At 33.9% G+C, this 25609-nt stretch overlaps 5 protein-coding genes across 7 annotated transcripts in view; 3 read left to right on the top strand and 2 right to left on the bottom strand.

Annotated features, from left to right (window-relative positions):
* LOC125877426 (putative late blight resistance protein homolog R1B-12) overlaps positions 1 to 5309 on the top strand; it is a 67216-nt gene extending 61907 nt beyond the window's left edge. For all 3 annotated transcript variants that reach the window (XM_049558725.1, XM_049558722.1, XM_049558728.1), the window contains 2 exons: positions 295 to 327; positions 5067 to 5309. The gene's annotated coding sequence lies outside the window, so the exon portion shown is untranslated. The remainder of the gene's footprint in view (positions 1 to 294; positions 328 to 5066) is intronic.
* Positions 2210 to 4913, top strand: LOC125860451 (putative late blight resistance protein homolog R1A-10). The gene is made up of 2 exons (XM_049540413.1): positions 2210 to 2227; positions 2343 to 4913. Exons 1-2 carry the CDS (start codon positions 2210 to 2212, stop codon positions 4911 to 4913), a joined length of 2589 nt encoding a protein of 862 aa, XP_049396370.1.
* Positions 5310 to 9205: 3896 nt separating the features above from the next.
* Positions 9206 to 13765, top strand: LOC125863903 (adagio protein 3). The gene is made up of 2 exons (XM_049543879.1): positions 9206 to 9557; positions 11914 to 13765. The coding sequence occupies exons 1-2, from the start codon at positions 9241 to 9243 to the stop codon at positions 13508 to 13510; spliced, it is 1914 nt and encodes a 637-aa protein (XP_049399836.1). The 5' UTR covers positions 9206 to 9240; the 3' UTR covers positions 13511 to 13765.
* Positions 13766 to 13967: 202 nt separating this feature from the next.
* On the bottom strand, positions 13968 to 20939 carry LOC125863913 (phragmoplastin DRP1C). Its single transcript, XM_049543887.1, has 16 exons — positions 20732 to 20939; positions 20167 to 20230; positions 18772 to 18876; positions 18407 to 18508; positions 18233 to 18283; positions 18053 to 18114; positions 17883 to 17973; positions 17731 to 17795; positions 17440 to 17634; positions 16917 to 17036; positions 16641 to 16711; positions 16286 to 16511; positions 15909 to 15959; positions 15185 to 15446; positions 14648 to 14787; positions 13968 to 14497 (listed from the first exon to the last, which is right to left on the bottom strand). Exons 1-16 carry the CDS (start codon positions 20861 to 20863, stop codon positions 14372 to 14374), a joined length of 1863 nt encoding a protein of 620 aa, XP_049399844.1. The 5' UTR covers positions 20864 to 20939; the 3' UTR covers positions 13968 to 14371.
* Positions 20940 to 21268: 329 nt separating this feature from the next.
* On the bottom strand, positions 21269 to 23869 carry LOC125877609 (uncharacterized protein C594.04c-like). The gene is made up of 3 exons (XM_049558853.1): positions 23588 to 23869; positions 22441 to 22704; positions 21269 to 21923 (listed from the first exon to the last, which is right to left on the bottom strand). Exons 1-3 carry the CDS (start codon positions 23810 to 23812, stop codon positions 21444 to 21446), a joined length of 969 nt encoding a protein of 322 aa, XP_049414810.1. The 5' UTR covers positions 23813 to 23869; the 3' UTR covers positions 21269 to 21443.
* Positions 23870 to 25609: the final 1740 nt, after the last annotated feature.

The raw sequence follows: 25609 nt of genomic DNA, 5'->3' as shown, positions 1-25609 counted from the left end.
GCCTTGAGCACTTAGTTCTAACAGATTGCTATTTGTTGGAGCAAATTCCTTTCGACTTTGCGGAGATTCAGACACTACAGCTGATTGAACTACACGAATGTATGCGTTCTGTTCTTGTCTCAGCAGAGCAAATACAAGCGGAGCAACAAAGCTTGGGAAATGATGACCTCGTTATTCATGTGAACTCTATACGTGACTAAATATTAATCAAAAAGGTATAGATTTCTTATATTCATCATTTTCACTTATTTATACTATAAAAGGTGCTAATTACAATTGGTTTGTGCATTGCAGACGTAACGACTAGCTGATGGAGAGTACCATAAGGTATACTCAAGCAAATTTGCAGAAGTTCATGATCTTTCCTTCCTCTGTATTTTGATTTCCTTTTTTTTCAAATTCTAGAAAGTAAGTTAGTGAAATAGTCATGTTTCAATTTGTTTAGGACTGAGACGTAGTTTAGTGAATCTGATATCTATATACATTCATCAGAAAGAATGCATTACCTTTGGAATGTGTATATAGTTGAATAACTTCTCTTTTTATTGAAATTGATTCTATAAATCAGTTCTCCTCAACAAAACCTTTTCGTCCATACCAAACACATCTATACTTTAACAATTTATTGTGTTTTACTTGCTTCTTTTGTTTACAATAATGTTTTATCATTTGAATATGTTGACTGGGAAAATGAGAATGCGGTTTTGTTGCTTGTGCTTACCACTCAACTTTGACTTTAACGTGTTAAGGTTGTTGTTGGTAGGAATATAATACAAGATCAGAAGTGTTTGAAAACGCTTCTTTTTATTAAGAGGTTTGTGCTTCTATAATATAAGAGTTGAGTTGAGACCACTTGCTAATGTCATATCTATTGTCTATAAGAGTTGAGTTTGAGATCACTTGCCATAATGTCTACAGTCTACAAGAGTTTGAGACCATTTGGTATGTCATATTGCATATCGAATGTATTTAAGTTTAGTTAATCAAATAAAGAAGTGTTTTCTCTAACTATGATGATAAATTAATTATAATATAAATAATAGGTATGTATAAGTATTTACCGTGGATCTGTCTATGCGCAACGCAGCTGGTTAACCATCGATAAAAAATTGACTTCAACGTGTTAATGTTAGTCTCAGCAAATACGTCAGGTGCTAAAAGTTGAAGTAGATGGGTTCAATGGCTGAGTTAAAGTCATTGGTGACGATCATAATTGTCAATGAAGTCAGCTATGAACCACAATGCCACAATCTGCATTTAGGCTGACCCAACAAATAATTACTAACACTTATCCCTTCTAATTTATTTTCTATCATTTTATTTAGTCTACTTAAATTTTTTATTGTTATTATTTTGAGATTTGAATTTGAAATCTCAAGATAAATTTTAGATTCCTAACCACCAAGCAATTTATATTCAAGGGATTGAATATACATATAAAATACGCCACTAACGGCCCTCGAATCATGGATAAATCTTATGAGAGAGAGGAATCAAGGGATTAACAGATATGTACACACAATCTTGATGAATAAATTTATGTTTCTTCATATTTCATAATATTAAACTTATTTATTGAAACCTAATTTGAAAAGGATTTTCCTTTTTTGAAAATGAAATAAAATTGATATTCGAAAATATGATTCTATTTTTGTAATTTTTCAATTTCAACAAATAAAACTTATCAAACTACAACTAAAGTTAAAGAAAATATGGCAGCAAAACAACAAGATACAAATCAAATGAAGCAACAATACTCGGCTACCTACTAACTTTCTAATCCAATCCTCAACTTTCACTCCTTCCTACCTAGGGTCATATCCGGAGTAAAACTTGTAGATTTTGAAGATATGTCCGAAAAGTGTCTCTCTAGTATGAATGTAGTTTGGGCAAGTTGGGTCTCTGACAAACTATTCCAACTTGCTTTTTGGTACAAGTCTTTAAATACAATTTGAGTCTCAATCTGACAAATAATTCAATGAGCAAAACAAGAATTCTCACTTCTACCCTTCCACCAACCCCACCATTACTCTCTTGGAGAGAAACAGACACAAAGAGAACACTTCTCTTTACAAAGCCTTAAAAGTCTTGCATTCCCATCCATTACACTGCCTTCTTCTTTCATAAAGAATTGGTTTTGAGAATCTAAATCAACAACTCAGAACTTCCTCCTACTGTCCTGTTTAGTAAGAAACTAACAAACAGCGATATGGCGGCGTATGCTGCTGTGACTTCACTTTTGCATACCCTGGATAATCTATCTCAAACTAATATTCTTTACAAAAAAAAAGCAAACTGAAGTCCTCAGTGACAAGTACACCTTCCTTAAAACGTTTCTTCAGGATTTTACTAATATTTTCCATGAAGATGCAAAGATGAAGCATCTCGAAAGGATGATCCAAGAAGCTGCTAATGGAGTGGAAGATACTATTGACTCACATGTATATAATAGACATGTTTCAGTACAAAGCAAGCGAGTACGAAGTGAGGCTGATACAATCTTCCATCAAAATTTGGAGTATGCAATTGAGGAAATTGGTTTGATACAAAAAGAGGTTATGAAAAAGATAAAGGTCAACAAGTTCAACAGCAAAATCTCTCATTCAAGAGATACTTCATCTCAGACCCCTTTGGATCAGAAAGATATAATCGTTGGATTAGATGAAGATTTACTAAGGATAAAAGATCTACTCATCGTGCAATCATCAAGACTCGAAGTTGTCCCTATTATTGGGATGGGTGGTATTGGCAAGACCACACTGGCTAGAAGAGTTTATGATGATTCCTTGATTGCATACCATTTTTATGTCCGAGCATGGACAAAAGTGTCTCAAGAATTTGACAGTAGAGAAATTTTTCTTGGTATTCTTCGCTCCATTGGCGTGGTCAAGGATGAAGTAGAAAGAAACAGTACTAATGAGCAATTGGCTGAAAGAGTTTATCGAAGTTTAAAAGGGAGGAAGTATCTTATTGTCCTAGATGATATGTGGTCTATCGAGGCTTGGCAGCATGTGAGGAGATCATTTCCGGATGATCATAATGGAAGTCGAATCTTGTTGACCACAAGGCTTGTAGATGTTGCATCTTGTGCTTGCTCTGGCAATTCCCTTCACCAGATGCGTTTTCTGAGCATGGAGGAAAGCTGGGATCTTTTACGCAATAAGGTCTTTGGGAACGGTAGTTACCCTCCGGAATTGGAGAAAATTGGGAGGTACATTGGTCATCAGTGTCAAGGGTTGCCACTTGCAGTTGTTGCAATTGGTGGACTACTTTCCAAGATGAGCAAGGAAACAAGTTCTTGGGAGAATGTTGCAGAAAAAATAGGGTCACTTATGACCAGTGACACTGTGGATTGTTTGAACATACTTTCTTTGAGCTACAACCACTTGCCTCAGTACTTGAAAACATGCTTCCTTTATATGGGAGTTTTTGCAGAAACTCTTGAGATTCCAGACATTCCGGTCTGGAAGTTAATAAAGTTATGGATTTCTGAGGGCTTCGTCAAGAAAGTCAATCATAAAAATATAGAAGATGTGGCAGAGGAAAATTTGAGGGAGTTAGTTGATAGAAGTTTGGTTTTGGTGGGGAAACATACTTCCCTAGGAAAAATCAAGACTTGTAAGATGCATGATCTCATTCGAGATATGTGTTTGAGAGAAGCCATATATGAGAATTTTATACACTTCAAAACAAGGTATGACTACGATGATCTTCTAGAAAACATTAGTTGTCTACGTCGTGTAGCTGATTTACATAAAACTGCACGCGGTCGACTTTATAAACCTCTTAAACTTATGCCATTCACACGTTCTGCTTTCTTCAAATATTCATACCATTTTTGGGACCGCTTACATTTGAGCTTTAGATTAATTAGGATATTAGATATTTACTATACATCTTATTTCGGGTGTAGTCAGCCCATATCAGAACTTGTTCATTTGAGGTATCTTGCTTGTCCGTTCTTCGATGGTCTTGTGCAATCACTATGCAAGCTACGGAATATACAGAACTTAGTTATTCATGATTCACATCCAATTAGTTTCCGTATGAGAACCCAGTTCCTACCATGGGAAGTTGTGAATATGCCTCAACTAAGACATATCCAGACAAAAAAGTTTAGTCTTTCCATACCCCCACCTACATCAATAATTGCTGAGAGGGAGAATCACTTACAAACGTTAACCGGATTGATGTCCTCATCTTGTAACGATGAGGTGTTTCTACAAATTCCAAATTTGAAGAAGTTGGGAATATTAAGGGTTGATGATTCAGACACTATTAGGAAGTGTTATTGTCTTGAAAATCTTGTACATTTAACTCAGCTTGAGAAGCTCAAAGTTGAAGCCCCAGTGAATTATCTGCTATACATTCCACATTTTAATCGTAGGCAGATTAGCAAAGATTTGGTGGACCTTTCTTGGCTACACATTCCACATTGTGACAATTTCCCACCAAACCTCAAGAAGTTGACATTGTGCAGAACGTTCCTACAATGGGAAGACATGAACATTCTCAGAAAATTACCTAATCTTGAGGTGCTCAAACTTAGAGATAATGCCTTTCAGGGACTAATTTGGAAACTAAGCGATGAAGACGAAGATGGATTCTTGAAGCTAAAGTTTTTACTTCTTGAGATCATGAGTCTGAAGCAATGGGAAGCAACAAGTTATCATTTTCCAAACCTTGAGCACTTGGTCCTAACAGGTTGCTCTTTGTTGGAGCAAATTCCGTTTGACTTTGCGGAGATTCAGACACTACAGCTGATTGAAATACACAATTGTGTGCGTTCTGTTCTTGTTTCAGCAGAGCAAATACAAGAGGAGCAACAAAGCTTGGGAAATGATGACCTCATTATTCGTGTGAACTCTATACTTGAGTTAAACATTATTAAAAAAGGTATACACTTTTTTTAAAAGCATAAAGATTTTTGATTAGCTAGATTCCTTCGAAATCTGAAAATGATTTTTATATTCATCATTTTCACTTATTTATACTATAAAAGGTGCTAATTACAATTGGTTCGTGCATTGCAGTCCCAAGGACTAGAAGATGGAGAGTACCATAAGGTATATATACTCAAGCAAATTTGCAGAAGTTCATGATCTTTCCTGTCTCTGTATTTCGATTTTTTTTTTTCAAATTCTGGGAAGTAAGTTAGTGAAATAGTCATGTTTCAACTTGTTTAGGACTGAGACATAGTTTAGTGAATCTGACATCTATATACATTCATCAGAAAGAATGCATTACCTTTGGAATGTGTATATAGTTGAATAACTTCTCTTTTTATTGAAATTGATTCTATAATTCAGTTCTCCACAACAAAACCTTTTCGTCCATACCAAACACACCCTTAGGTGTTTCTTTGTTTTGCTCGTTTTAACTCTTATCTATACTTTAAACATTTTTTTGTGTTTTACTTGCTTCTTTTGTTTACAATAATGTTTTATCATTTTGAATATGTTGACCTTTAGTCAATTTTATTTTTTCTTTAGTTCAAAACAATATAATAAAAGAGACGTTGAAAAATTTCAAATACGTGAAACGTAATCTTCTCTTTATTTTGCTTTGCTCTTTCGATCTTAATTTATAGTATTAGCTTTTTAGTATGTCTCAAAACAAATTACTACATTTTCTAATTTGAATATATATTAAAGTTGTGGATATCATATTTTAGTCATGATGTTATACTTTAGTTAAAGAATATTTCTTTTTTACTCTGTTCACATTAGCAAATCAAGATCATAAAATTATTAATTGATTTTTTTATAATTGTAGCGTCTAAGTCCGTTTGTATGCGTGCCAACTAATTCTATGATATACTGTATCTATTATTCCTCACCAACCATGCATATAAAGTAACTTTGTTATCAAAGCTTGAACTGATAAGAAGAAATCATCACGTGTTCTTAGTTAGCTATATCTAGAATTTGAATTTAAAATCCCATAATTTTCAACACATGACTTCATTGACCATCTTTCAAAAAAAAATATAAGATCTACATTTATTTTATCTTTTTTTACCTGATAAATGAAATTACATTGAATACGTTGTTGTGGTTGTTATATTGTCTTTGTGTATCTAAAGAGATATGGATGTGAGTGGGAACATCCCATGTGCATATGCTCAAGAGAAGGTGATTGAAAACAATGTGTATGAATTGTGCCTTGGACCAAAAGAAATATAGAACGGTCCCTCATAATGATAATGAGTGAAAAATGTGAGTTATATTATTTTAGAAAAATAAATAGGAATCTTTTAGGTGTTGAATTACAATTGGTTCTTGTCTATCATTTTCGTCTTTTCCTTTTTTTAAAGAGAATATAAAAAAAAATACTAAAAATAGAAAGTTAATTACCAAAAAGAGAAATACCAAAATGAACATACAAATTAATTCTAGATTAAGAAAATTAAAATATCATAATACTAAACTTATTTATTGAAACCTAATTTGAAAAGGATTTTCTTTTTTGAAAATGAAATAAAATTGATATTCTAAAATATGATTCTATTTTTGTAATTTTTCAATTTCAACAAATAAAACTTATCAAACTAAAACAAAAATTACAAAAAAAACAACGTAGTAGTGAATTTCCAAAAGTGGGTATAAGAAAGGTAGGATATAAGAAGTGTACTGTAACCAACGTAGAATTGAAAGGAAAATAATGTCAATAAATATCAAGATACATAAAGTAAATGAAATAACATGCAATAGTGAAAATTAAAGAATAAGATACTATGCGATTATGTCTACTAATCAATATTTACTAAATAAAGAGAAGACGAGAAGAGGAAGTTAATCCCCTGCTTATCCCACAAAGAAATATGACAATAATACTCGACTATTTACTATTCTTGTACTATAATTTTCGATCTTCATATCTTCTTATTTAGGTCATGTATTTTGAAGATGTGTTATGTCATATCTAAATCACCTCTTCTCATTTCCTCTTCGTCTTATTTGTACCTCTCATAAAATCTGTTATAAATCAATCTCTTCAGACCTTCTCATTGGTACACTCATTCCTGCATCTCTCGATATATGTTCGAGCAATTTCAATCTCGTTTTCCTCATTTTAATCCTTGATAAAAAATGCTAATCAGATGTCAATGCAGATATCAAATATCGAACACCTAATAAAGATGAAAACAAGAAAAAAAATCCAAAGATGCTGTTTTTATTCCTGCCACATAGACTATTGGGTCAGCCATAAAAATATCTTCGTTAGCTGGCTGATGACGTGGACTTCCTCTTGTGGCAGGTTCAAGTCTCTAGATATTTTCACCTCAAAATATCCTTCAACCACGTGTCGACCAAACTTTCATTTTTGCCATCCAAACACCTATAAACTACTGAAATGCCATTGATTATCAATACTAGTTTGTATTTTTTATTTCTAAATTCTAATATACAATTAGTTCTTACTATTTTTTATTTCTATAGATAATAATGAAAAGTTACACTTTTAAGATCCACATTTTTTTATATATTGATAGCGTTAGTAAATATTTATGAAATAAAAAAAAACTTATTACTCTTTTTTGAACTAATTAAAAGGAAAAAGGTATTGTATATATTAAAATAGAGCGAATATTATTTTATCATGATTATTATTTACAAAATATAGTAAGTAATTGTTCGATTTTGGATTCAAATACCTTTTATTCTTTTAGTATGTTTGTCATTCGTTAATAAGCGGCAAGAAGCAAATGCGTCTTGAATGACATTATCTGCTTTAGCAGCCAAGGGTAGTTTATGCAACTACACGTACCTTTCGTTGATAAAAATTAGGAAAGATGAGATTTACCCTTACTCCTCTATTATTTTTCTTGGCAATTAACAAATTTTATTAATCATCGTAACCAAGGGAAATTATTTTAGATTTAACCCTTGTCAAAAGAAAAATCCAACAAAACAATGTCACAACTATCAACTAAATGTGATATATAATGTGAATTGTAGAATTTTTTAACCATCGAATCTTTAATTGCATATTACGCTTGAAGCTATTAGGCCAATACATATCTTTGTCTGAACGCCACGCATCATATTGCATCGCCGCTAAAATGCTTAAAGAAACAATCAAGACATAGCAACAACTATAGCCTCCAATATGCATTTTTGTGCACTCTTAATTTTCATATCATTAAATCCAAAATATATACCTAAAATGAGGAATCAAGTATACATAGTACTAGAACTAGAATACTTATCCTTAGGGCCACTTAAATATATTTTTAAGTAGCTTGAACAGCTAATTAACCACTAATAAAATCCTATGTTCCTTAATCCTAGTATATAATTCAACTTTAAACATAATCAGTAGGTAAATGTGATAATGACATCCATAATTATCGTTATCACACTCCAATTTAATAATAATGTACCCAAAATAATAAATTAGCATTGAAGCATAACTATGGCCTATGGGTTTAATACAAGAATATTCACTCAAAAACGTTTATAGATTTTTATAAATAGATCTAGTTTAAAGTGTAGTTACAAAGCATAAATATAATTTACGTATTTTTGAAACATAACTATAATTGTTGTATCGGGTAAAAGAGTTGTATTATGCGGATATCAATTATATCGACAACTGATTATATTCAAACAACAAGTATCATTCATATCAAACGGATATCAACGCATACTATATCAATTGATAGGTTCAATCTTTATGTTTCTATCAACAGAATTCATTATACTTTTAAAATTACGAAGTCAAATATTTTTATATTAAAACACACACGTCTATGCATGATATTAGAAATACTAGGTTCGTATTAATCCAATTCTTACATCCCCCCCCCCCCCNCCCCCCCCCCCCCCCCCCCCACACACACACACAAAATATCTTACTTTCAGTGTGAACTATGAATTAAATTTCAAAAAATAACAATTCTAAAAAAGATTATTTAATTTTGTAAACAATACTACCATTACTAATTTTTCAAATACATAATATATAAATATGTCTTTTTAACTTGATATTTACTGACTTTTTATGTATAAGTACACACTTAAATTTGTATAAAGTCTAACAAGTAGACATATACATTTTACATGGTAATTCATGTGAGATATACTCGAACTAATTCTTGTGAGAGGCATTTGTGTAAATAAGTTGAACATCATGTCTATTTTCCCAACACAGCTATACAAACATATCTAGAAAGATATCATTAGCTACCAAGATATTTTTGTTTGGCATAAAAAAAAAAAAGAGAAAAAAAAAGGTATGAAGAAAATGGAAGAAGAAGAAGAGAACATGAGAAGAGAAAAGAGATTGAAATGCATAAACATGGAGGAAGATGAAGATGAAGATGAAGAAGAAGGAGAAATTCTCGATGAGGACGATGACGATGATGAAGATGAAGAAGAAATTGAAAATATTGAAGTTCCTTCACAACCAGTTGGATTTTTCTATCCTTTAACGACGCCGTCTTCAATCGTCGTCTCCGATGCATTAGATCCTGATCTTCCGGTTATATATGTGAATTCTGCGTTTGAAAGCTCTACTGGTTATCGCGCTGACGAAGTCCTCGGTCGTAACTGGTAATTTTTTAAATTTTTTTATGTGTTGTATGAGTTTAGTAAGTATTCAATTGTTAGGGATTTTGTGTAGTTTTATTGGTGAAATTAGTTGATCTGAGTTGCACTATGGATGTGGTGTAGTGTTCAAAGAGTTCTCTCTGGTTCAAATCTTAAAGAGATTTCTATCTTTTGTTGTTTTGCTGGTGGGATTTGGCAGGTATCCCGTAGAACTAGTCTAGGTGTGTGCAAGCTAATCCAGACACCACGGTTATCAACAAAATTAGCTGATCTGAGCTTAGTCTGACTATATATTGGAACTAATTTTGGTGCTTTAAATTGTACTTGAACAAAATGTAGGAGTTGGAAATGCAAATGGTGAAAATTTTGTTTCTTTTTACACTGACAAGTCTTTTGGTGGTGGAAGTGGACATGTATTGTAGAATCAATTGAGATGTGCGCAAGTTGGTCTAGGCACCACCACGGCTATTTAAAAAAATAGCTGATTTGAGTTTATTTAACTGTATATTGGAACTAATTTTGGCGATTTGGATTGTACTTGAACAAAATGTAGGGGTTGGAAATGCAAATGGTGAAAATTTTGTTTCTTTTTACACCGACAAGTCTTTTGGTGGTGGAAGTTGACATGTAGTGTAGAATTAGTTGAGATGTGCGCAAATTGGTCTAGGCACCACGGTTATGAAAAAATATAGCTGATTTGAGTTTATTTAACTGTATATTGGAACTAATTTTAGCTATTTGGATTGTACTTGAACAAAATGTAGGGGTTGGAAATGCAAATGGTGAAAATTTTGTGTCTTTGTTCCATCTGTCCTAGCTTGGGTGGATGGAGTTACTTGATATCATTTGTTGGTGGGAATTGATAAGTTTCCCGCAGAATTTAGTTGAGATGTGTGCAAGCTGGTCCAAACATAACGGTTATCAAAAAAATTAGGTGATGTAAGCTTATTTTAACTGTAAATTGGATCTACTTTAGGCGATTTAGATTCTACTTTTAAGAAAAGAAAATATAGGGATTGGAAATGCAAATGGTGATAATTTGCTTCTACGCTAGATCTAGCAACCATATTTTGTTTCTTGCTCTTTAACAGTATGAAATCACGTTCAACCAAAAACACAAGATCCAACAAGAACGTCTATCAGAAGGTGGCACTATCCTGTCTGTATCTGTATAGTAAACCATCTGTTCATGTTATTGCTATTTATCTCTCAGACAAATCCTAAGAATTGAATTTTGCTATTGAATGAGAGCTCATACTACAACAATAATAAAAATAGTTACCTTTCTGTGAAAATTTTATTGGCAACTGAGAAGTTGCTAATACAGCAGCAACTCGAACCGCTAGTGGGTTGTATCAGGTGCTTTATTCAAATCTCTAGTGCTTAAGATCATATTTCATAAGGGATAATCTAAAGTTGAAAATAAAGCTCATAATGGCTTAACACTGTGATTTAGGGTAAAGAAAGATTACAAGTCTACACTCTACACCTTTTTAATGTTATTTAAAAGGATGAGCAACTGAGGGACTAAAGCATCTTCAATACTATGTTACATAAAGAAAGTTCTGTGTCAGAGTGGCACTTGAATTGAAGCTGTTTCGATGGATTTGTTTTTTTATATATATCATTGTTTATTCTTGTTTTCAATAATCTGTCCTAGTATGTTAACTGTTACCATTCTCAAAAATAAAAATCTGTCCTAGTATGTTGTTTATTGATTATTGCACTATTTTGTTGTTGTCTTTGCTCCCTGCTGGTAGACTTGGCACTGTTTCCTTGTTACTTGCTATATTTTCTTCACTATCTCCTTCTTCTTCACTTGAGCTAAGAGTCTTTCGAAAACAACCTCTCTACCTTTTCGAGGTAGTGATAAGGTTTGCGTACATTCTACCCTCCCCAAACCCCACTTGTGGAATTTAATTGGGTATGTTGTATTATTCTGATTGTCCTGTGGACTTGCATCGTTTTCATTGTTGGTATAGTTTTTCAGTCACTAGGATTAAAGAATAGTCAAAATATATGTTTTTATTACTCATTTAATGACAACCCAATGTTAGTATATTAGAAAATTAATTGTGGCTTTTTCTGTCCCTTGACATTATCAATTCTTTATTAGAATTGTTCCATACAGATGTTATATCTGATTCTTCTTTAATGTTTTTTTTTTTCCGATTGAAGCTTTTTTTCTTAATCTCTGGATATTAACCTATGGACATAATTAGATAAGCTTTCTCTTGCATTTGCCATTGACTTCAACATTACTAATATTTAAGCATCCATCTAAATTCTAATGATATACTATATGTTAACATCATTTACTATTTGAGGAATCTTGACACGTTCACTGAATTATTTTCAGTCGGTTTTTGCAATTTAGAGATCCACGCGCTCAAAGGCGGCATCCTTTGGTGGATCCTGTTGTTGTTTCTGAGATAAGAAGATGTCTTGAAGAAGGTGTTGATTTCCAAGGGGAGCTTCTCAACTTTAAAAAAGATGGTACCCCTGTGGTGAACAGGCTAAGGCTAGCACCCATACATAGTGATGATGGCACAGTGACCCATATTATAGGGATTCAAATGTTTTCTGAAACAAAAATTGACCTGAATACTGTGTCATATCCCGTTTTCAAAGAAACTTGCCAGCCTCACTGCGATGAGTCCAGCGAGTACTCCATTAAAAGTGGTAATTTATTGCACCGTGAAATGTGCGGTATTCTTCAGCTCTCTGATGAAGTTCTAGCTCACAACATTTTATCTCGATTGACTCCAAGGGATGTTGCATCCATTGGTTCTGTTTGTAGAAGGATACGCCAATTGACGAAAAATGAGCATGTGAGAAAAATGGTCTGTCAAAATGCATGGGGAGCTGATGTCACAGGTGTGCTGGAACACATGACAAAGAAGTTAGCTTGGGGGCGTCTGGCTAGGGAGCTAACCACTCTTGAAGCAGTTTGTTGGAAGAAACTGACAGTAAGAGGTGCTGTAGAGCCTTCACGTTGCAACTTCAGTGCATGTGCTGCAGGGAACAGGCTAGTGTTATTTGGAGGGGAAGGTGTTAATATGCAGCCAATGGATGACACATTTGTTCTCAATCTTGATGCTGCTAATCCAGAATGGCGACGAGTGAGTGTCAAATCATCTCCACCAGGACGTTGGGGCCATACTCTCTCATGTCTTAATGGTTCCTGGTTGGTGGTGTTTGGTGGATGTGGGAGGCAGGGATTGCTTAATGACGTGTTTGTTCTTGATTTAGATGCTAAACAGCCTACATGGAAAGAAGTATCTGGTGGAACTCCCCCCCTTCCTAGGTCTTGGCACAGCTCTTGCACAATGGAAGGCTCAAAGTTAGTTGTTTCAGGTGGATGCACAGATGCAGGTGTACTTCTCAGTGACACATATTTGTTGGATCTCACCAATGACAAACCTACCTGGAGAGAAATTCCAACTACATGGGCTCCTCCGTCTAGATTGGGACACTCACTCTCAGCTTATGGGAAGACAAAAATTCTAATGTTTGGTGGCCTTGCCAAAAGCGGTCACTTGCGTTTAAGATCAGGTGAATCATACACTATTGATTTGGAGGACGAAAGGCCACAATGGAGGCAACTTGAGTGTGGTGCGTTCACAGGAGTAGGAAGTCAAAATGCTGTGGTTCCTCCTCCTAGACTTGATCACGTTGCTGTAACCATGCCTTGTGGCCGTATCATCATTTTCGGGGGTTCGATTGCCGGACTGCACTCTCCTTCACAACTCTTTCTACTAGATCCTTCAGAGGAAAAACCGTTATGGAGGACTCTCAATGTACCTGGGCAACCTCCAAAGTTTGCTTGGGGTCATAGCACATGCGTGGTTGGAGGAACAAGGGTCTTGGTCCTAGGAGGCCATACCGGGGAGGACTGGGTTCTGAACGAATTGTATGAATTGTGCTTAGCGAGCAAGCAAGATTCTGATGCATGATCTGGTTAGTTAAATTCTCGCAGAATTGATATATATTTTGAAGTAACTTTGCATTTTCTTAAAAAACGGTTCCACTTTGTAGACACTGGAATACACCATGCCATAGATTTGAGTACCTTATGCAGCTTGTGTAAATAAGCTTTTGATCTTGCTGTTTGTAGTCCCTTGTTTGTAGTCCATTTCGTGGCCGTGGAATATGTTTATGCCTTTTGTTTTGTATCTTTATATATTCTATTCACTGATTTCTGAGTCTCATATTATTTGTATGTACATTATACTTTGCACAACATTATAGTTCATGCTCATAAACTACACAACTTTTGTCTTTCACAAAAACAATTAGTTTCGTTGGAGGAGGAGGTATTTTAGGGTGGCAAAATGGGATTTGGGGAGATTAAACTGTATGCAGATCTTACCCATACCTCGTGGAGGTAGAGAGACTGTTTCAAAACTTTTCGTAAGCTAATTAACATATACTACATACAACATAATAGTACATTTTTATTTCCTAGCATGTGATTCTGCTCATCAACAGAAGCAAAAATTGGACTAATTAATGCCTTAAAATTACAAAGAATGAAAGAATATAACAAATACAGAAATAAATTCTGGCAGCACAGCATAATTGTATTTACCTAGCAAGACATTTTAGTTTGGAACTTTGTTTGGAACTGAAATCCTTGCAAGAAGGTGTATTGGCATCGAGAAAAGAACATGCTTGCAAAAATAATCCATTGGTCCCTCCACTCGATAACAATGCTTTCATCTCCTACCACTTTATTTTATACTCTATTTGGAAATATGAGAATATTTTTTTACCAGGCAGCCTATATATTTTTTCCGCGTGAAAAATTGGATTCATCATTTCCATGCAACTGCATCAATCTCATCTCTGGCTGACTTATATAGCTCAAGCCTTTTGGCTATGGTCTCTCTCTTTCCCATGAGAGCGGGATCCTCATCGAGCATTTTCCCCAGCTCCTCCTTCTGTACATTCATGGATAGTATGACATTTTGTTACATAGAAATGTCACGGAGCCAGGATTTTTGTTAAGCAGTTCAAAATTCTTAGTTAAACACAGGAGGAAGCCGAAGGAAATTCAACATCTGCTATATATATACATAAAAATACTTTACCTCTCTCCTTCCGATTTGCGAATAGAAATGATTTAACAATGACTTCCTTGCTTCTCTGACTTGACAAAAGACAACTGCCTTAGGAATAGTATTCCTCAAGGTTTCACAGACCATATTTATATATGCAGAGACATTTGATCCTGTTGCATATGAAGCAACAAAATTTAGACACATTTTCTCTAAGTCACGTTTATTCGACCTCAGTTGACAAGTAAGCACTCCAACTTTGAGAGTGCATATCTAGACACCTCAACTTTGTCTCAACACGCCAATTCGTCCCCACTGTGTCCGATGCTGATGTGTCACATAAATTTTGGAGGTGTGTATAGATGATCATTTTGTAACTGACACAGTGGAGACTAGTTGAAGTGTCTAGATGTGCATACTCAAAGCTGGAGTGTTTGATTGTCAGCTGAGACCAAGTTTGAGTGTTTGTTTATGCATTATGTCAATAGAAAATGTTCCTCAAGATTTCGTTCATTTCACAAAAAAAAAATTATCGGTTGAATGAAAAATGCAAAGCGATATGATACTTGCCAATTCTCCTTAGATGATTATCTGAATACCGGTCTACGTTTGAAGCTGCTTGCGCCTGCGCCTTCTCCTGTGCCTGTGTTTGGTTTGCAGGCAGTTTTTCTGGTTCAGTTTGAAGCTTCCTAAAGAATTCAACTGTCAGGTAAGAAGACTCCATCTCTACTAGCCGTGAAACTGTCTTTCGACTTTCATCACGAAATCTGTCAAGAGCATCATTTGCTGCTGCTGCAATATCAGATTGAAGTGACGGAAAACGCTTCAATTCCTGCATAGGGATTCTACGTTAGAACTATTATCGTTCTATCTTTAATGCCACCTTCATGCTTCATAAAAGATGGATGGATGGGCAAAAGATCCAATTGTAGAAACTACCCTTTAGATTCTTAGTTAACATAAGCACAATTAGAATAATTAATAAGTACTCCTTCCGTTTTAATTTGTTTGTCTGATTTTGACTTGACACGAAGTTTAAGAAAGTAAAGAATACTTTCTAATCTTGTAGACTTAAACTAAAGATATGTAGAATGTATCAAAATATCCTTTAATCTCGTGATCTTAAACATGTTATGTGGAAAGTTAGAGTTAAGGAGCTGCCGAAGAGACATTCTTCTTTTAACATACTAAAAAGTAAAGTAAGACAAACTAATTGAAACGGAGGGAATCATATGTGGGAAGAACATAATTCCACTCATCGGAGAAACGCTTACAAGAAGACCCTCTCCTTTACCTGTGTTTCTGCAAGTGACTTCCTCACAAGTTCTTTCAGAATGACATGCACCTGTAAATAAATAATTTAGCATTCGTAAGTACAGACCGCGATAGAAACATAAACTAAGCATGTTGAACCAAGTATCTATCATCTTCTGTACATAGAAAATCATATGTATGTGTATTTGCATGTGTGTGGACATTTCATATCACCTTCTATTTTTTCTCCATATTACATCATAATGTTTGTCCTTCGACTTATATTACTATCTATTGTTTCTTGTCCTTTGATTTCTATTACTGTCTTTTTAGACTGTTTTTCCTTGAGAGAACATATATTAACACTTAACGAGACAAGCATTTGAAACGGAGAACTAAAACTTAAAGGAACTTTACTGCATCAACTGAGGCTTCAGCAGGGCCTTTGAAGAAGCCAAGAGATCCATCGATTAGCCTTCTGTAACCTTGTTCAGGAGCGATCAAGTGAGGCTGGTATCCATCTGCCTCGGAAATAACCTTTTTGACATTACTGGTTGAAAGATGACGATCAAACGGAAGCTTCTTAAGAGCAGCTGGTAGCTGATGATCAAAGACACCATATATTCTATCACCACCTGGCCTCCTGAGAAAAAATAGAAATAGCAGCTAGCTAGTAAGAAAACTACCAGTTAGAATCTCGTTACACCCTCGAAACTAACCATTTTCTAACAAAGATCGATAGACAGAACGAGTGAATGAAGTTAAGCATTACCCTCCTTCCAGATGTTCCCTAAATATTCTGTCGAATGCACGACACATTTCCAAGATTGTGTACAGTTGTGCCTGTAGAAAGAAACAACTACTACAAGTTAATAAAGAACACAAGTACCTCCAGGTTAATTACCATTCTCCCTCCGTCTCAATTTCTTTGTCTGGTTTTAACTTGACACGAAGTATAGGAAAGTAAAGAAGACTTTTGAATCTTTGAAACGGACTAATAAGGAAAGTAAGACAAATAAACTGAAACGGAGGGAGTACTGTTCATTACCCCTCCATCTACACCAACAGGGCGGCCAATTCGGTCTAACTCAGCATTAAGCTCATCAATTGTCTTGTTTATTAGAGCAATAATGCTTGGTATTCTCTGTCTGATCACAGTCTCCAAGTGCTAAATTTCAAAAAGGAGAAAGCAAGAAGTTAATAACACCATAACAGTAATTCGGGGGATTTTAAATTGACATAATACATCAACAAACACTCAAACTTGGCCTCAGTTGGCAAGTAAGCACTTCAACTTTGAGAGTATACATCTAGACACCTCAACTGACAACTAAACACTCCAACTCGTTCCCGTTGTGTCTTGTGGACACCTGACATTGACACTGAAGTGACACATAATTTTGTGGAGTTGTCTAGATGATCATTTTGTAAGTTGGAGTGTTCAACTGATACATTGGAGACGAGTTGAGGTGTCTAGATGTGCATACTTCAGCTGAGGTCATCACATTTGGTACCTTTTGAAATCTTAAACCAAATGGAAATATTTGTAAGCCAAAAAAGGGGAAACCAACCTTGGATAAAAGTTTTGCAAGATATTCAGCTCCCATTTTATGAGCAAGATGTCCATATTCAGGACTTGACTCAAAGTATTCCAGCTCCTTTCGACGAGCAGCCATCATATCGACACTCTTGTTGATATCAGCCTGTGAACGGTTGACGACTCCAACCCATGGATGTTGGAGCTTATATGATCGACCTTCGAGTACCTTAAACATCAATAAATAAGTCAATAACATATCAACAATAAGTTTTGCAAGGATCATAGTTCTTGAGCAACTTTCGAAAAAAGGAATCAATCATACATCCAAAGCATTGGTTCCCTGATCCATCAGATCAAGTTTCGTTATAACTCCAAACGTTCTTTCACCTGAAATATGAAATGAAACATATACATACAATCAGATAGTTCGATGTACACTCGATTTTGCAAAATTAGTATATCTCACTATAGTACCTGAAGGATCAACTTCTCTTGCAAGCTTTATTGCATCAGAAGTTGCAATATCTTGATTAGCAGGGGAAATAGCCAATATAATGCAATTGGGCTAGCACAAACAATACGTTAACAATGGTTATAGACAGTGGCGGAGCCAAAATTTTCACTAAGGGGATGTAGAGACTTACTTTTTCCACGTAAGAGCGGACCATCATTTCAATATCTTCAACAATGCTATCTGGCTGTCCCTCTGCACAGTTCAAGATTCATCGTTTTCAGTTGCATTAAGAGTGAAATAATACAGCAGCACAGGAAGATTGGCTAGCTCCTTTTCTATACCTATAGGAAAATAGTGATTTCGTGCTCACCTACAGCAACCTTTGTCAATCCAGGAAGATCGATGAGTGTTAAATCTACCACTGTAAGACAAAACATACACTCGATAGTCATTAAAGATTATCGAACAGAGAAGGATAGAACGATATGACTCATAATGGCGAGTCATATCGTTAGAGAAGATGGAAATGATGAAGAACACATACCATTAGGAGAAAAAATGCTCAGGTGAATTGGAACATTTGAGATTTGCTTGCTCTTCCCTGTTATGCGGTCCGTCTCATCTGCTATCTCTTGACGTACCGCAGCTGCATTATTAAACATTGAATTTCAACCGTGGCGGAGCCAGGATTCTTCATGATGTTAACAACAGTGACGGAGCCAGGATTTTTACTAAGAGGGTTTAAAATATAAAGTGATAAACACGCGGAGAAACCAAAGGAATTCAACATCTACTATATAAATGTAAAGTGTAGACAAGACCTTACCCCTAGCATTATAGTTACGGGTTCAATCGAAACCATAACTTTTGACAATTATAAAAGAAAGTTTCTAATAATATCAAACTAACCAAACTCAGGAAACTTCCTTTTTGGAGCGTGCAGAAACTCCGCATATTCAGCCCCTCCATCAGTCTTATGGAGTTGAAGAACCAACGGCCTCCTCGTGACGATGCCTTTCAAATTTCAAAAGGAAAAAACTAAATTAAAACAAGTATAAAGGGAAATGTCAGACAAGAGAGAATTGCTCGGATGTTAAGCACATCAAATCATAAATATATAGGATTCATATAGCAGACGCCAATTAGTTTGAGACTGAGAGCGGCATAATACATTGATAATAGACACCTTAACTCGGCCTCAACTAACAACTAGACACTCCAACTTTGAGAATGCACATCTAGACACCTCAACTCATCTCTACTATGTCAATTGAACACTCCAACTTTATGGCATGGTGTTCACGAGACACAGTAGGAACGAGTAAAGTGTTTAGTTGTCAGTCGAGGCCAAGTAAAGGTGTGTATCTATGTATTATTCCACTGAGAGTTATTGAATGTCTTATGATCAATTAAAAACCTACAATGCTGCAAGATACTTGAGTCATTTTTCAAAAACTTTCGACACATAAAAAGAGTTAATATTTCAGGTGGTCACTCAACTATGAATTATTTTCTCAGAAAGTCACTCAACTTTGGTTTTTAACTCAAAAGTCACTTAATTATGGATTTTTTTTTCTCAAAAAGTCACTCAATTATAGATTTTTTTCTCAAAAAGTCATTCAACTTTGAATTTTAACTCAAAAGTCACTCAATTATGAGTGTTTTACGTACAAAGTCACTCAACCATGAGTATTTTACTTACAAAGTCACTCAACCTATTCAATTAATTTTTTTAATTAAAATTTACTTTAATATAATTTTTATTCCTAAGCAAAAAAAAAAAGTATCCATTTGTACTGCCAATTATACTATGCTTAAGGTATCCAATATCACCGTCAATATACTATACTTAATTATTTTTTTCAAACTGGAACGATGTTCCTATAAATACGTGTTAAACATAGTGTAGAAAATAATCACAAAACTCATGGAATTTAAAGGTTCTTAAAATAATTAATCCTAACTATTATATTTGGGGGGAAACGTAAAATAAAAGGATCACTATTACATTTTTAGTGGATCGAGTCAAGTAGGTGGGTCATCTTTTTACAATTTTAGTTAGAAATAAAAATTTCATGTAAGTAAATTTTAATTAAAAAAATTAATTAAATAGGTTGAGTGACTTTTAAAAAAAAAAACGCATAGTTGAGTGACTTTCTGAGAAAAAAAATCATAATTGAATGACTTTTCAGTTAACAACCAAAGTTGAGTGAGAAAAGAATCAATAGTTGAGTTACCATCTGAGATATTACCTCCACATAAAAAGCTGCGATTCCAAAAAAAAAAAGAAAACAGTAAAATTACCTGATCCACGAGGCAGGAAATCTCTACCTACAACGCTTTCCAACACCGATGATTTTCCAGAGCTCTGTTTGATTATAACACCCAACAACCAGAAAATAAAACACCCCCCCAAAAAAAATATAACACTGTTCTGTGATAAGCATTACTAGAAAACAAGGAATTAACGATGGACAAAAATTTCATAGTTAAACAAAAAACTTACATACTAATATCATTTAGCTATAAATTCCGTAACTAATTCCATTTTTTCTAATAGTGAAAAACTCATAAAATTAAATCCTGAATCCATGTCTCTGATTATTCATAGATTCATATGAATAACATAGTAGAAATTAATCAGTAAATACTCCTTCATCCTTAATCAAATGCTTCACATTATGATTCTAGTCAGAGTTTCCAAACTTCCCCGCACGAATCTAGATTCAGTTACATGACATGATGGGAAGTACAGTTTCGTCCTTAATCAGATATTTCGGACTTCCAGGCACGAATCCAAATTTAGTTACAGATACCAAAAACAGGACAAGACGAGAAAATGGAAAAACACATAAAAATGAATACTAACCTGGCCACCAACGACGGCGACGGTAGGAAGAGCTTCCCAAAGGGACATTCCTTCACCTCCATGATCTCCTAAAATAGTACAAGCACGTTGAATTCTATTCACCAATCCGATTAAGCTTTCGAGGGTCGCCATTGATGCACCCTTTTATTTTATTTTAATTTTTTTTTGAAATTGAGATTTGAAAAATGGAGTTGTTTGAATTAACTAATTTTGATCTGGAAGAGAAAAATGAGCGGGGAATTAGCAAAGACGAAAGGATGGGAGATAACCAGAATAACGGTTTTATAAATTTTATTTATACAATTTTTTTAAAAAAAACCTATATTAAGTATTATATATATTCATTCTGTTTCAATTTAAGTGTTTCTATTTTTTTTATTTTTTTTTAAAGTTGTTTGTTCAAAACTTTTAAAATCTATTTATTTTGAAAAATCCAAGAGAAAAAAAGAGGGGAGATTTGTCTGCTCACTTAAAATCGTTCGTGATCCCCACTTCACAAATAGTCATACAGTCGAATAGTTGAGTTAGATAAGGGATAACGATCGAACTATCAAAGAATTAAGAGTTCTTATACACAATACCAAGTCAAAACCAGACAAACAAATTGAAACGTAACTGATGAATTATGAATATATAGCATAGTCTTCACAAGAAAGCAAATGAAACATACAAAGAGAAATAAATACAAAGCAAATTACAACAATCCATGGACTCAATCTTTCTTCTTATTTTTTTCATTTGAGGAAAAGTTGAACCATGGTATCCACACAAATGTATTCTTTTGATAGAGCTGATATGCATCAGCTCTATAGTTTTGTCTAACCATTTTCTTCTCAACAAGCATAGTGACATATCCCAAACAAATGCTATTTATAAGTGCACCAATAAAGATCCAATTTTGGCCCAAATTCCATCCAAATAAGGCCAATCCCCACCACCACAATTGCTCACCTAAGTAATTTGGATGTCTTGAGTAACACCAAAGGCCTTTGTCAAGAATTGGAACCATTGGCTGGCCAAGTTGTTGAAGTTTCTGATTTTTGGTGATGAAATTGTGGAGCTCTGTATCCGCGTAAAAGGCGATTGTAACGCCAGATAAGCAGATGGCGATGGCAACGAAATCCAAAAAAATCAATGGTTTATCAACTGAATGGACAATATATAGAGGAAGACATATCCCCATCTGTAAAACCTGCAAGCAGCAGAGCCAGAATTTTCATTAAGGAGATTCAAAATATAAAGAAAGTCGAGTAGATTCAACACTATTGTTATATAAATTTTGGACGAAAGAGGATTTAAATATTTTTTGAAAAATATAACACTACTATATATGATTTCGGGAGGGGACCATGGGTTCACGTGAACCCGAGGACCTCCTCCTGTATATGCCCCTGACTCTAAAAACCTCGCACCTCGAGAACTAGACATCTAAAGCATGAACAACATGACATTGAATAAACCGAGAATATGAAGTGGTCTGAATCTGATGCTATGTTAGATGAAACCACATCGAGTACAACGATCAAGGATCTCCCAGACCATTCCATTTATTTATTTTTTAACTTAGACATGACTTGTAGCTATTTCAATTTAATTACTGGGTTTTTCACAAATCACATAAAAAAAAGGATGTACACATGAGTGTATTGTCACAAGTAGAGTCTGAGGAGGGTAGAATATACAGTCTCCAAACGTAACTTAAAATATACCTGTTGAGAGAGATAAATAGCAAAGAAAGAGATCCACCACCAATTTTTTCCATATTGGTTACTCATATCTGTATATCTCCAATCTTGTTTAACTCCCAACTGCCAATTTTCCCTTCTGAAGTAGCTATGAATCATCCTAATACTCCAAATCCATGTCAAAATTGTCACAATCCATGACCTCAATTGATTGTATTGTGCCATGGGAAGATTGGCATAGAAATGTAACAACATTACTGGAATAACCATCCAGTACAAACCTATCATCTGCCAAAATCAAAATGTGTGTTAATCAACTTCGTCTCAATTCCAAATAAGTTGTACAAGCGGAACTACCTTAGACGAAGGGTGGTTCAGTGCACATCCTTTGCCGAAAAATTATGTTAGTGTATATAAATAAAATATTAGCTATTATGACTGTACATTTAATTTTGCACACCTTTCACCGAATCTATTATGACTGTATTTAATTTTGCACACCTTTCACCGAATTTCTGGCTCCAACACTGGCTATTAAGTTGGAAGAGTACATGAAGAAAACTATGTGCATTTCTACTGTTAGGCATGCATGCCAACAAAGTCGCATATACATAATTGAAGAGATTAGGAAACTATACACTTATTGGGTGAGACTTTTTAGGAAAAATCGTGTCGATTTGGCCCAAAACGAATAATATTAAGTTGGTTTAGTAGTAGCCTATTAAGTCAACCTTTTGGAAAGTCAAAAGGTTTTTTTTTTACAAGACCTTGATGAAGCACAAAGTGTTGCTCTAATATATGCAAAAATCCTTCTCAAATCGATTAGCAAAACACAAATTGCTACTTTCTAAAAATAATAATTCAAAAAGCACTTCTAACCAAAAAAACAATTAAGATTTTGGAAGTTTGATCAGACAAACTATAATAATATAAGTTCATTGCATTTCAGGTAAAATTCAAAAATAACCACTTATTAGTCCCTATAAATAAAGAGATAAGTTTCAACTTCAAAATCTATGATCATACAAGATTTAAATCTATATTGATTTTGAGAAAAATTTAGACTTCTTGCAACAAATGTCTTATACAACTTTCAATTTAAAAGCTTTCTTAAAAGAATTTTTTAAAACTAAGTTCATCAAAGTAAAAGATGAAAGAGTATTATAGTTACCCAATGAAGGTTTGATTGAAGAAGAGCAATAAACCAAAAGAGGACATTAACATTGAGGAAAAACATGATATTTGCAAGTAAAATTGGATGGTTATTGCACCAATTCCACAATGAGTTGTGATCTTCATTGTGTATATTATGAAGGAAACAAAGGTAGAAAAGAATACAAGGAAAAGTGGCTAAAAATGCAATCAACCCATTCTTGAAGTTGCTTAGAGTAGCCATATTGTTATATTTCACTATGTTGTTTGTGAATTATAATGTGAGGTTCTAATTTATAAAGGATTCTAAAAGTCACACCTCCATTTTTATATGGTAGAGTACATTTTTTTCTCTTTTTTTTCTTCTAAAAATGATCAATACTTTCACATAATTAAAGTAGAAAAGGTCTTCTTTTTTAATTTGAAAACAATTAAATTTTAAACTTATTATCATTTTGTCTTAAATATGATGATCTTATAGCAAAAGGGGAATACTTTACATTGTCCATTAATTGTACTATATGTCTATTTTTTGTTTTTTTACACGATGTCTGATATTCGTATTGTGAGTTTTGACAAAATTTTAATTTGTGCATTGCAATGCCTATTTCTAGAAACGATACTCCAATTAAGAATAAAGAGATCTCAATCATCTCATTATCAAATATTTTAAGACTTAATTACCTATAGATATTCTTTGAATGAACTTATAGTAATAGTATAAAAATTATGTAAACACGTCTGACAATGTCTATAATTTATAAACTTGAAATCGATGCTCTAATTAAGAATAAAGAGATTTCAACTATGTTATCACATATTTCAAGGAGGTTTAATTACAAATAAATATTCTTTCTATGATTTTATAGTAATAGTGTAAAAAATTATTTAAACTATGATGTATAAAAAAATTAATTTTTTTAAAAAATTATTAATTAAAGAAAAAATGTATAATCATTGATGTCTTCACTACAAACACAAATAGTTACTAATAGAAAATTAACCACATAAGTCATTATTAGAAGTGCCCATGCAAATCCACATTATTGTCCAAATCAAATTTAATAATTATGATTATACTATTCTAATGGTGGAGTTAATGATTATTATTGTAGCCCACATTAGTGTTGTTAATCATTTGCAAGAATCACACCTTACCTTGCACTCATAGCCAAAAGTGTATATATAGGTCCCCTCTAAACGGCTGTCCATGGTCCCCTCTAAAAAGAACTTTTTTTTAAGGAAAAATTGAAGAAATCTCACATTTTAGTTTACTTATTACCATTATCCCCTATAAGTTTTACAAATTTCTAAAATTCCTCATTTTCGCGCATCAGATTAATGTATCAGCGCTTATATTATTGTATCTCGTGCATCAGATTAATGTATCAACGCTTATATTATTGTATCTCGCGGATCAGATTATTGTATCAGAGCTATATAAGTGCTGATACATGCGCGGGATACAATAATATAAGCGTTGATACATTAATCTGATGCACGAGATACAATAATATAAGCGTTGATACATTAATCTGATGCGCGAGATACAATAGTATAAGCCCGGATACACTAATCTAATGCGCGAAAATGAGGGATTTCTGTAATTATAAACTTTTAAGGGATAAATTGTAATTTTGCCTTTAAAGTATGTGATTTCTGTAATTTGCCTTTTTTTAAACGATCGTCCATCCTATGTTCGATATTTGCTTTAGGTTTTAATTAATTCAAATTTATTTATTGAAAAATCTCACTTTGAGTTGTAAAGCGTTCTCTGTCAAGTACATTGGCGTGCACGAATTTTTTCCTAGCGTGTCAACATTTGAAGAAGTGAACTAATTTTATATCGCTTAATATTATTTATATATACATATATAGAAGGGGGATCAATGAAGAGGAATTACATTATACTGCTTGAGGCAAGGTATATTCAGCTCTGTTATAAAAAATGCTTTCATTTTCAAATATACTTATCACATTCACCAACAAGTTATTTGTTTTATGAGAAAACTTTACATATAACTTTCATGAAATTATGAAG

The sequence above is a fragment of the Solanum stenotomum genome, chromosome 1, assembly GCF_019186545.1.
Source record: "Solanum stenotomum isolate F172 chromosome 1, ASM1918654v1, whole genome shotgun sequence".
NCBI lineage: Eukaryota > Viridiplantae > Streptophyta > Magnoliopsida > Solanales > Solanaceae > Solanum > Solanum stenotomum.
This window is presented reverse-complemented; position numbering and strand designations above follow the sequence as displayed.